Source organism: Choloepus didactylus, chromosome 8 (assembly GCF_015220235.1).
Source record: "Choloepus didactylus isolate mChoDid1 chromosome 8, mChoDid1.pri, whole genome shotgun sequence".
Taxonomy (NCBI): domain Eukaryota; kingdom Metazoa; phylum Chordata; class Mammalia; order Pilosa; family Megalonychidae; genus Choloepus; species Choloepus didactylus.
Genome location: NC_051314.1, coordinates 5496637 through 5509176, shown reverse-complemented (window position 1 = coordinate 5509176; position 12540 = coordinate 5496637). Strand labels below are relative to the sequence as shown.

Here is a 12540-nt window from a genome sequence, read left to right as displayed (position 1 = left end):
CTCACCATGGAGGCAGTGAGGGGGTCCAGGGGTCAGGTCTGATTGCAAATCCAGGCTCTCCCCCCATCCCGGAACCCGGCACCCGACCTCTTTGGGAGGTACTCAGACACAGGCACGTGGTGGGCTGGCTCTCGGGGGCAGCGCCGGCCTCCCCGACATGCTCCCTCCTCGAGGCTAGACAACAAGGAGAACTTCCCTGCTAGTGGGGCTGTCATCCTGCCTCACCCACCTCCCCCCAGAGATGCCGGAAAGGAGCCAAAGGAGCAGGAGTCCGTGGCTCACCCTCAACCACCCACTCTAGGAGCCGCAGCCCAGAGGGGCCCCCTGCCCGTCCCACAGCCAGCCGGGAGGGTTCTGAGAGAAGGGACAGGCGGAGGGGCGTCCCCCGGGCAGCTTACGGCCTCAACCCAGCCACCGCGCCCACCAGGAGAGCTGCCCTTCCAGCCTCAAATCTACACTTGGAGGTGGCCCCTGAGACCTCGAAAACACCCTCACCCGTAGCCTCGGTACTCTCGGTCCCCAGACGCTTCTCAACAGCCGGGCCCTGCAGGATCACAGGCAGCGGATCACAGGGACGGAGGGGCCACGGGAGGCCGCGAACCAGCCCCACCAAGGACCCGGAGACAGCTGGGACCTGGGAGCCGGGCATCCCCGGGTTCCCCGCGGCCTCAGCACACTGACCCCCACCTGCCTCGCTCCCCCGCCTGCCACGGCCCTTTTGGTTCCTCATCCTGACAGCGGAGAGGAGACAGGTGCCAAAGCAGACCCAGGGTGCACATGCACACCCCCGGGCATGGGAGGGGGCCCTCCTGGGGGCTGGCCCGGGGCCTCCGGGAGCGCCAAGGCCAAGCTCCGCCTCCTCCAGTCCCCGAGGAGGGCAGGGCGTGCATTCTGGAGAAATCCCCATTCATAGGGGCTTTTACACGTGTTTTACCACTCGGGATTCTGGGGGCCGAAGTCCCAGCTCCAGACCCCCGGCACCTGCCCTGGACACCCTAACCTGGCCAGGAGACCAGCTACCAGCCGAGACGCGGCCTGTCCTGGACCCCGGGCTCCTCCCCTCCGGGGATCTGGCCTGTCTGCCGCTCCTGCGGACATGGGGGCAGGACACTCGCGTCCAAGGATTACGCCAGATCTGGGAAGGGTGGGGAGAAGCAGTGGGAACAGGGATCGCCATAGGGAGGACGTCTGGAAAGCGACGGAGGCCTGCGGGTGTCCACAGGGACGGCACCTGCCAGGGGAGGCTGAGGTGGGCGTTCCCACCTCGCTGATGCCCGGGAGCTGCTGGCCGGCTGGAGCCACGGGCCTCCTGCTCTGGGCGCCTGGTGGCTGCAGTGTCTGCCAGGGGCTGCAGAATTCTAGTGCCTTCTGCTCACATAGCACCTCGGAGTCCCCGAATCGCAGCCTTGGCAGCCTCCCTCCCCAGCCGGGAGCTGGTGTTCCAAGTCCAGCTCTGGGTGCCTTCTCGGGGCCTCAGTTTCCCCATCCACAGAATGGGTCAGCCACACTGTTGGCTGCTTTTCCCAGAGGACCAGCTTCCCCGCCCAGGGCAGGCCCCTCTGAGCATCTCTGACCCTCATCCTCCTGCACCTGCTTGAATCCCTTCCAGGCCGGGGAGCTCACTGCCTCACTGCTGACTGCAGGGCTGGCCCCAGCCTCGGGTTCCGCACCCACGCGGTGGGGAGCAGGACTGAGCAGGGGGATGTGGGGAGTGCTGGGAGACAGTGAAGGAGGAGGAGAGCAATGCACCTGTGCCCACCCCCACCCCGGCCAGCCGGCCCGAGGGGAGGCCCCCAGCCCCGCGCCAGGGAAGGAGGACAAACAGCGGTTTTGTCCTTGGCCAGCGGGCGGCCCAGCCACACAATGACCCTTTCATCAGGCTGAGGGAGCCCTCGGCCAGGGGTTTCATCTGACAAGGGAGGGCACCCGGCCTCCCATCCCCTTGGGGGTGGCGTGGCTGAGCCCTATCTGAGCTGGACCTGGGACCACGCAAAACAGGGGCCTCAGGGGAGCCAGCCGGAGCCCCTCCATCTCCTCCAGGGAGGGAGAGAGAGTCCCGAGAAGTTAGGGGACGCCCAGCGGCCACACAGTGGGGTGGCCCTGCTCTCAGTACCCCCCCCCCCAACCCTGAGCTGACTGTGGATCTGCAATCCCACACTCCTGCCCGGCCGCCACCCTCAGGGTCTGCCCAGGACAGCCGGACAGCAGGACACTGGCCCTGTCCCGGCACGGTCCCCTGGATCCTCCCCGGGCACCCGCAGGCCGTGCAGCCCAGCCCCCCTGCCTCCCAGGGCTGGCGTGGGGTTCGGACAGGTGGGTGCGAGGGATGGCGGACGGGGCAGGGCTGTGGCAGCCCAGGGCTGGCCGCCGGGTCTCACCAGAGGAGGCTGGAAAGCTGCGTGGACACGGGAACAAAGACTGTGGACTGGGGACACCCAAACTCACCTTTCATGGCATATCCCTCCCCTCCCCCCAGAGCACCTCCTAGGGTCACCTCTGCCACCCTGAGGACCCCAGAGACCCAGGTCCTTCCCCTGCTGGACCACCCATAGGGAAAATTTCCTCCCAGGGGCAGCAGCCAAGCCGCTGGGCTGGGTGAGGAGCTGGAGCGTGGGAGGGCTGGGACCCTGGGCTCCGGGCCCGGCTCAGCAGCCAGCCAGCTGGGTGACCTCAGAGGAGGGCCTCTCCTTTGGACCCCGGCGTCCTGGTCTGCCCACCTCAGCAAGTCACTTTGAGGCTCCCTCCAGGGGAGCCCCAGAGGGAGGGCATGACTGAGATGTGTTCCCGCCACCAGGAATTTCCCCACACACCTGTCTCGTCTGCAACCTGGCAAACTCCCATCCATCCGTGGAAACCCTGTCTAGGTGTCACCTCCTCCAGGAAGCCCTCCAAGATGCCCCCTCTCTGCCAGACACACAGCCCCAGACCCCCTCTGTGTGACCACTGGCCAGTCCCCCCACTCTCTGAGAGCTGGGAAGGAGCCCCTCAGCTGAGCCAAGCGCCCTGAATTCTCACAGGCACCTAGGGGGCTGGAGCTGCCTTTGCCCCCACTTTACAGAGGACACACCCTGGCAGTAAGAGGTGGGGCTGGGAGGGGAACCCGGATCTGGGTCACCCCTGGGCCCCATGAGGACCCAAGGGAAACCCAGTTAGAAAGCAGCCAGTTCTCCTGCAGCCTCACACCCAGCTCCAGAGCCCACACGGCCCTGGGGGCAGCGGGGTGTGTGTGAGGATGGCCTGCCCCTCCGGGCCTCCCCACCTGCGGACGGTCAAGAGGAGGCCATTTCCAGAAGGCACCACTGCCATCCTCAACTAAGGGCTAACAGGAATCATCCACAGGCAATGACTTCTCGGGAGCTCTGTGTGCCTAGAGAGGCTCAATCCCCCTCACTCAGGCTTGGGGGGGGGTCATCCCCTGGAGGGAAAGCGGCCGTCAGGGCTCCCGGCACCAGCCCGCCATGGGCACAGAGCCTCGGGTACCTCCACATCCCCACGCTGAGAGCCCCACAGCTGGCCTGCAGGGAGGCGTCCCATCCCCACGTGTTCTGGGTTCAGTTGTGGATCCCAAACAAAACACCAGATCCTCACCCCAGGACCTGTGAACATGCCCTTGGTATGAGGGTCACTGCAGAAGGAATTAGTGAAATTAAAATGAGGTCACCCTGGGGCAGGGTGGGCCCTTAATCCTATATGACTGGTGTCCTTAGAAGAGGCACAGAGAAGACACAACTACACGCAGGGAGGAGGGCACCTGAAGCCCGAGGATTGCCAACAAAATCACCAAAAGCTCAGAAGAGGCAGGGAAGGGCTGTCCCCTACAGATTTCGGATTTCCGACCTCCAGATCTCCAAGACAATGGACGTCTGTTGTTTGAAGCCTCCCAGTTGTGGTGTTTTGTTACAATAGCCCCACGAAACTCAGACACCCCCATTACTGAGTTACTGACTGACGAAGAGACTGAGGGCCAGAGAGGCCCATGGACTTGCCCCACACCAGAGAAGACACAGACCCTCCAGGCTCGAACCCCTCATCCCCAGGGATGACCTGATCACGCCTGAGCCAAGCAGCCTCATCCTGCCCCCACGTGGGCTGTGCTGCTGAGGGAGTGGGCCTGATTCAGCATGCGCGCGCGCGCGCGCGCACACACACACACACACACACACACACACACACACACACACACACACACATGATGGTCATGCTCACAGGGTTTTCTGGGGCTGCGGTTGGCACAACCAGCAAAGCCACAGCGGTGGAGCCGGGAAGGGGCCTGGCCTTGGCTCCCGCCGCCCCCCACAACCAGGTGGTCGGTGAGTAACCGCCCCGTCACCCATGACTCACTCAGCTCCGCAGAGCGGGCGGTCACCCTGAGAGGCTCGTACCGGAAGACTTGGGGTGGGGGGGTCGCCGCTGCCAACCCCCACATCTGACCAACAGGGCAAGGGAGACCAAGACCAGAACGGACCTGCCCAGGACAGTAGCTGGGCCTGGCCCTGGCCCGAGGCCTCGGACGGGCCCCCATGCCAAGCTGACGCGGCACTGTGGGGCCTCTGCTTGGCCCACAGCCCCCACCTGCCCTCTCTTGGGCCCTCGCTGACCCCCACTGGCCCTGGGAACTCTGCTCTGCCAACAGAGGCATGGAGAGGGGCCGGGCCGGCCTGAGCTGCCTAGCACAGCTGCGCTGAGCTCAGCGTCCAGCGGGGGCCCGGGGCCCTTCCAGGCCAGCACACCCGTCCAACCTGATCACACGTCTGGGATTCGCTGTGCCGGGTGACAGCCCAGGACAGGGAGCAGGGAGGGCAGCCCAGATGAAAGGGCCAGCATCCACTGTCCACCGAGTTGTTTGTGATCTGAGCAATGGGATGGATGCCTTCTGGAAAGTTCTCTGTTGCAGAAAGAAGCATCTGCCCAGGCTCTCCCGTTCTGGCCTCACATCTTGCAGGCTGACCCCAGCGAGTGCCCTAGATGCCCACCACCTTTCCGAGTTATCAGAGCACCTCTTACTGGCCACTGCACCTGAATTCGGGTGTTGGGTCAGAGGCACCTAAAAACGTGTCTTCTCCGTACACCTGCTTTCGTGCTCATTGCCCAGGCCCTGCACCCTCCCACGACATCTTCCCCATCCTGCCGGTCCTGAGTCCACGAGGGGCAGGGGCAGGGGAACTGAGAGACACCCATGGCCTCCCTCTCTCACTCCTGGGCCTGTGAGAGGACAACTATGCCCAGGAGAGGCTGGCACCGGGCAGGGGGAGCTGAAGGCGAGGCCGGGGCACAGTCTGCTTTTCTGACTGCCACAACCCACACCCGCCCCCAGCACGGGCCCAGGGACACTTGGGAAGATGCTGCCCTGGGAGAACGCTGGCCCCGCACTTGGTGGAGCAAGCCCGTGTGGGTTTGGAGGACAGACTGGAGCGGGATGGGGGGACACCTTTTGGGCTCCCTAAGGTCAAAATGGAGGCTACAGAGGGCCTGGCCTCCATCTGCCACAGGCATAAGGAGGCAAGTCTCAGAGGCCCCCCTCAACTGCTGCCCCGGCACCCCAATCCCACCAGGGCCAGCTCCCGCACCCTGGTCAGCCTCAGGCTCTCACCCCAAACCCCCACCCCTGGCCTCTTGTTCCCCACCCCCACCCCCTCCCCACTGACCTTCAACCTCAGCCCACCCACTCTGAAAACGACTTCCCAAGCGGACCAGGTCTGCCCGGTGCTGAAGACTGAGATGAAGGCCGGGGTCTGGGCGGGGGACTCTGACCTCCGAGGCCCCTTGGTCGCCCCTCTTCCCGGGAGCGGCCGCCAGAGGCTCTTCCCAGGGCTGCAGGGGCGGGCAGCCCCCGCCTCTCCTAGACTGCGTCCCCACCGACCCGGGGTCCCCACCCCACCCGCGCCCTGCCCGGGCCTGCTCCCCCGCCCCAGGCGCTGCCTCGGCAGCGGGGCTGCCCGCCGGGCCTGGAGCGCTCTCCGCGCCGGGGACCTTGTAATTATGTCCCACAGCCCGGGAAACCGCGGGCCTCGCAGCATCTGGCTGCGGTTGCGAACTTTTGTTTCAAGATGCGCGACTATTTATAGCAGGAAAACTAGTAGGATAGTAATTTCCTAGGAGCTGGAGGAGAAATTGGCTGCGTCGCTATTAAAAGGGGGTGGGGGCGCGGGGATTTATTAGCGCTGCGGCGGCGCGGGGGAGGGGCGGCGCGGGGGCGGGAAGGCGGCGGCTGCCCCCTCTGGCCGCGTTAGGCGACCCCGGACGTGGCCCGCCTGTAAAGGAGGGGGAGGGGGAGGGGACGGGCAGAGGGGGGAGAGCCGGCTCTGAGGTTTCATCGGTAGCATCCAGCTTCAATTCCCCCAAACGGCGGTTCCATAAATCAAACTTCTTTTTAAATCGGAGGCCAGAGCATATGCGTCCCATTAGGAATCAGGCGAAGCCACCGCTGCCTCCGACGCGCCCCCTCGGCTCGCTGGGCCAGGCCGGGCCCTGCCCGGGAGCTTCCCGGAGCCCCGCGGGCACTGCACGGGCCCGGCGCACAGGCGCGCCCCCGCTCCCGCACGCTCCCTCGGCCGGGACACCGGGGCCCCCGCGGCCGCCCGCGCGCACTGCGCGCCCCCCTCGCCTCCAGGTGAGGAGTGGGACGGGACTGGGATCAGGCCGCCCAGCGCGGCGGCAAAGGCGCGAGCAGCCGCAGCGACCTCGGGGCCACCCCGGGTCGCCGTCCGGCAGGGCGCAACGTGCACGTGTGTGCCAGTGCGTGCGCGGGGCGGCGAATGTGCGCGTGTGGCTCTTCGGAGTGTAGCACGACCGTGGGCGCTGCGTGGGTTTATATGGGGAGGGGTCCCCGCGCCGTTCCAGGATCCGACTGGGACGTGCAGGGCATCTCCGCGCTACCCGCGCGCTCTCAGGCCCTCGCGCTGGGTGCGAACTGCCTCGAGGGCAGTCGGCTGCCCTTGGGCACCCTTTCCTGACCCCAAGAGTCCAGACTTCTCACTGCCACAGGCGCCCCCCAGGTGCTCGACCTCGGCGGCTTAGGCCGGTCAGGCGACCCAAAGTCCCCGACTCCCGCGCGCGCCGGGCACCTCTCTCGTTCCCGGCCGGCCCGGCTCCACCGCTGCGGGCCGGGATCCCCACCCGCCCACCCGCGCGCCGTTCGCGGCACTCACAGGTAGCTGCCGCTGGACAGGATGAGAAAGATCTGCGGGCAATAGACGGAGAGGAGCGCGCTGCGCGGCGACAGCAGGAGCATGGTGGGCCGGCGCGACTGGCGGGGCTGGGCAGGCCCCGCGGGCAGGGTGCCTGGACGAGCTACGGCCAGGGTCCCCGCGGCCCTCCCCGAGGCAGGGCGGTGGCGCGGGGCGCTAAGGGCCGGGGCGCGCGGGCGCGGGCGCAGTGGACGCCCGTGCCCCGTCACCAGGGCCGCGCATCGCGCTGGGGTCGGGACTGCGGCGAGCGCGGTGGCTGGAGTGCGGGCCGGGGGCCGGGCCGGGGGCAGCCGGCACGCCTCGGTCGCCTTCTGGCCCTCCGTCTGTTGGTCGGTCCGAGCCGGCTCTGTCGCTCGCTCTGGCTCACGTCTCCAAGTCTCCCGAGGCGCGCAGCTGCCATTGGACGGGCTGCCCCTACATCCGCCTCCTCTGCGGGCGGGTTTTTTAAAGGGGAGGCTGACCGGAGCGCGCAGCGGGAGCCGCCCCCGGGCTGGCCAGAGCTGCCTTGGCCGGGGCCCCTCCCGCCCCCACTTCGGCGAGCCGCATGGCTCTGGCCTGGCTCTGGAGGGTGCACCTGGGGGGGGGGGGACGCACCGCGGGGGTAACCGCACGGGGCGTGTACTTCTCATGTGAGCGCTTCTTTGGGGCTGTGCTCGGCACCGTGTGCTTGGGTATGCTCGGGTGTGCTTGGGTGTGCCTGCGTGTACCTGCGTGTGCCTGCGGGAGCGTGGGCGCCTCCAGGAGGGCGCAGGTGAGAGCGCACAGAGGGGCGATGTGTGTGCAAGCGCCTCTGGCTGCGTGAGCCCCTGGGTTTGGTAAGGTAGCCTGTGCGTCGTTGGCGCTCACTGCCCTAGCCACCCAAATCCCCCTGCGCTGGTACCGCAGCCGGTGTCTGCAGGGTCCGACCTCGGCCTCACCCAGAGAACCCCAGCCCTGGCTTCCCCATCCTGCTTCTTTTGCCCACCTTTTAGAGGTTGCTTGACATGGAGAGGGGTAGGTCCGAACTGGCACAATTTTCTGAATAATTCTCTCTCCCAGTAATTTTTTTTTTTTTAAGCCCCACAGATTTAGGGCCCCACCTCCTATTGTCTGCGATGCCTGGCTACCTAGGAACTTCCCTCTATATGCAACATAGACCCTGTAAACGGGAGTAAAGGCACAAACCAGGGAAGATGGCAAAAAGAGGAGGTCTCTACTGTGTGGCCTGTGGTTCCCATGGGTGAATGAACTTCCCCGCATCTCGACCTGGCTTGGAGACTCACCCCCAGCATCCAGGAGGAGGGGGCTGCCCCCCCACCTCCATCCTTCCTGTTCCTGGGCTCTCAACCCTCTACTTCTCCCAGCCACAAAAGCATATATGGGGCAGGGCTGGTTCTGGGACCTGGGGAACCCCAGAAGGACACCCCCTGTTCCAGCTTGGCCTCCTCCAGGGCTAGGGCTTGGGGGCTGCTCAGTCCAAAAGGGTTCCATGCAAGGAACTGTGACATCCCAAAGCCGCCTTGTTTTGAAATTGCTTAAAATCTAAGGTACATGTGCTCTTATGGCCCCTCCCCCCACCCCAGGCTGAGCTCCTGATCCTGCTGGCACAGCAGCTGCCCCGGGGGCTGCACATCTGCATGCATCCAGGGTGGAGGTGGGGAGTGGGGTCCCTGCTGTGGACATTCATGAACAGGCAGCACCCAGGGTAGGCCCTAGGGGCTGTGATCACACAATATCCCTAGTGCACGCCATCTCTGACTTTGGGTTGGAGTTTTTATAATCCTAAATTCCCACCACCTGGGATTCCGAGGCACTGGAATGCACTGTCTGGAGAAATCCCTAGGGTGTCTGCAGCGGCTGTGACATCCTGGTCATTAACAAATGGAAAGGCTCCCCCTCCCCCCCCCATGCAACCCAGGACTAACCGCACAATGCCCAGCCAGGGAGGGGTCGCTGTTACCCCCAATTTTTCGGGTGAGGGGATGACGACTGAGAGGTTAAAGTGCCCACCCAAGGCCACCCAGCAAGGAGTGATGAGGGGGACTAACTCAGACCCCCCAGGCCTCATTCCTAATCCTGTGCGCTCCCAGCTCATTTAACCCCTTAGGTCACTCTGGGCCCAGCTGCCCCCCCCCCCAGAGGCTGGGTTGGCTTTACAATGAAAGGAGGGCTGGGAATGGTCCTGTTTGCTCCAATAAAGGGGGCAAGGAGAGTCCTGTAGTGGAGGCAGGGGCTGGGCCTTTGGGGAGAGGGGTGACTGAAACCCACCCCCATCCACTTAGCAGATCCCCGAATGGGTCTTTGGCTTTTCCAACTGTGGTTGCACAGGTGCATTTGGAAGCCGCATTTCCTCCTTTCCCCCCAGCAGTGGGCGAGTGTGCCTTTTAGGGGGTACATCACAGCAGAGCCAGGGCTGCAGGCTGCACAGCGAGGGAGACTGGCACGGGCACCTGGGAGCCCAGGCTGGGACATAGGGAGGTGCAGTCTCAGGAAAACCTGGGGGCCCCAAGATGGCCAGAGCTGCAATCCCATTTACCGAGGGGACGGGGGCTTGGCAAGGGGGTGGGGTACCCACTGCCCATGGGCATGCAGACCTCAGAGCCCTGGCCCTGGCCCTGGAAGTACAGGCTGAACTTGGACTCCTCTTTCTGCTGCCCAGGTGTGTGGGGGTGGGGGTGAGGGGTTAGTAGCTGAGATCTTCCCCTCCTGCCCTCTCCCAGCTGGGAGGGTGAGGTTGCCTCTGCAGGACTTCTCTGGGGGACCTGATGTTAGTGAGAGTGTCTAGCAGGGAGCTTCAATCCCAGCTCTGCCCTCACTACACGGACATGTTGCTCACCTCCCTGTGACCTGATTCCTAATCCCTGAAATGGGAAGAGTAGAAGCACCTAACTCTAGGGTGCAGGAGGACGGGAGGTGGCAATGCTGAGAACCAGGTGGCCTGGGCACAATTGCTGGGGTTGGAGATTATTTCAGGGGCCACAGAGTCTGTAACTGCAAGGGCCTGCTGGAGAGTCCCTAAAACAGCGGCCTCCCCACCCTGCCCCCAGCGTGCTCAATACAGCACCCCTCACCACCCCGTAAGCAAACACCCAGGGACACCCAGCCTGCACACAGACCCACAATAAACAGAGCCACCGGCGCCCGCAGACACGCCTGTCCAGTAGGCCCGCGGGGCTGAGCCAGGACGGGGCTTGCACTCTCCCCTCTGCAACCACCTGCTTCAGTGGCTCTGGGCCTCAGTTTCTCCATCTGCAAAATGGCTTGAAGGAAGGGAAAATGGACAGAGGGGTAATGGACGAGGTGATCCTCAGGGTGTGCTAACTCGCCGGACAGTCCCGCGGCACCTGGGCCAGATCGGTCTCCCGACCGCAGGAGGCTCACAGTAGGCGCGCAGGTGGCGGCGGGGCGCGGGTCCCCGCAGCGGCAAGGTGCAAGGGGCCGGCGCTGGTTGGTGGGCGCCCCGGGCGAGGTGCGCCACCCACCCGTGCGGCCACACCGCCCCCCCCCCCCACACACACACTTCGAGCAAGGCCGAGACAGATTCTGTCTAAAGGAGATCGCAGCTCAACAGGTAAGGACTCGGCTGGGTTCAGGAATGTGGAAATACGACTCGGAGCAGCTACTGCAGCGAGCAGCGAGCGCGGCCCGCCGGGCGCCCGCCCGCCCGCGCCAGGGGGAGCGCGGAGAGAGGGGCCGGGGCCGGGGCCAGGGCCGGGCGGGCGGGGGCGCGGGGCCCAGGGCGAGCCCCAGGCGGCGCGGCCGGCCCTGCGGCCCATCCCGAGCCAGCCAGACGAGTTGTCAAGGTAATTTCAACACGTCCGGGTGATGGATAGGGACCGAGGACTTCGGCGGGTGCCCGGGCCTCCGCGCTTGCGTCCGGGGTGCGCGCCCCCCGCCCGCCCGGGCCTCCCGGGGCCCCCGACGTCTCCCGCCCCGCCGCGCCTTCCAGGCGGCCAGCGCTCTGCCCGGGCTCGGCGCCCAGCGCAGCCCCGGGAAGGAAAGGCGCGTCCCACCCCCAGGGCCTGGAGCCCAAACAGGTGAAAGTACGCACCCGGCACGCTCGCCGCTACCCGCGATCCCGGCCGCCGCCGCCCGCGCCCGCTCTCCCTCCTCCGACCCTGGGCTCGGCGCCCCTCGGGAGCCCCGGCCGCTCACCGGGCTCGGCTGCGCCTTCGAGGGACTGGAGCGGGAATCCCACACACAGGCGAACCCCGGAGTTCTGAGGGACGTCCTGGGCCCCTTCGGGCCCACGTCCCCGCGGGGCTCCCCTGGAGGCGGCTCCTCCGGTTTGCCCGGACCCGGAGCCGCGGCTCCCGCCCCTCCGGGATACTCACCCAAGCTTCACGTAGAGGACGCCAAAGCAGAGAAACACGTAGAAAATCCACTTGCGAAAGTTTCTGTGCATGATCCAGGGAGGGGGGCTGCGCCATAGACAGCGGCGACCGGAGGGGACGCGCGGGCTGGACAGGGGCCGGGGACTGCCGGAGGACCGGGCTCAGCCGGCGCTGCGGCTCGGGCGGCCGGCGACGCGCGGGCACTCGGCGCGCGCTGCCACCATGGTGAGCCCGGGGCGCCGCCGCCGCCGCGTGCGTCCGGGAGAGTGACCCGGGCTGGGGGCCGCGACCTTGGAGCCGGGCCGAGCGGCCACCGGGCCCTAGGAGCGCGGGCTGGGCGGGGGCTGGGGCTCGGCGGGCGGGCGGGCGCTGTTTCCACTGGGCGCAGCCGCCTGGGGCCGTGCGCGCCTCTCTGAGCGCCGCGGCGGCCAATGTGTCCGCACTTGTCCGCCTCCCCAGGTGACTCGCGGCCCAGGCAAGCGAGCCGCGAGCGAGCGAGCGCGCCCCAGGTAGGAGGATCCGCCTCCCGCCCGCCCTCCTCGCTCGCCGCGCGCTCTCTCTCCCTCGCTGCCTGGCTCTCCCCTCCCTTTTCTCCTCCCTCCCCCGTGACACACAAACGCATCCACCTCCAAGGTCCCCCTCCCCAGGCCCGCTCCCTCTCGGTTGCCCTCCCGGGACTGGGCTGGGTGGGGGGGAAATCGGGTGCGCTGGGGGAGGGGCGTGGGGGAGGGCGCGACTCGGAGAGACACCTGCAGCGGGGCCGGACATTTCTCTGCGCTCGCGAGGGTGGGGATGGGGGGGGGGGGACGAGGAACGACCATATCAGGTCGTGGTGGGCACTCGACTTCTAGTTTTTAGTGTGGGGGGGGGGGACCTCACCCCCATCTCCATTCCCCGCGGGCTTCCCCTCCCCCCAGCAATTTTCCATGTGGGGTACTCCTTGCGGCCACACCTTAACCCTGGGTTTGATGCCTCCCCAGCAGACCTTGACTGGAGCCCCCTCCCCCCGCACCCAGGGACCCATCCACCCACCAGTACCA

The 12540-nt window shown here is 66.3% G+C and overlaps 1 protein-coding gene across 2 annotated transcripts in view; it reads right to left on the bottom strand.

Annotated features, from left to right (window-relative positions):
• The window catches only part of WNT7B (Wnt family member 7B), a 46134-nt gene extending 34381 nt beyond the window's left edge, over window positions 1–11753 (bottom strand). The window contains exon 1 of one of the 2 annotated variants that reach the window (XM_037846293.1): window positions 11501–11753. In XM_037846293.1, the coding sequence (XP_037702221.1) occupies window positions 11501–11571 (71 nt within the window). In that variant the 5' untranslated portion in view covers window positions 11572–11753. Of the gene's footprint in view, window positions 1–7148; window positions 7343–11500 lie in introns of those variants that run through there. The other variant, XM_037846291.1, reaches the window with a different exon arrangement.
• Between the last annotated feature and the right edge of the window lie 787 nt (window positions 11754–12540).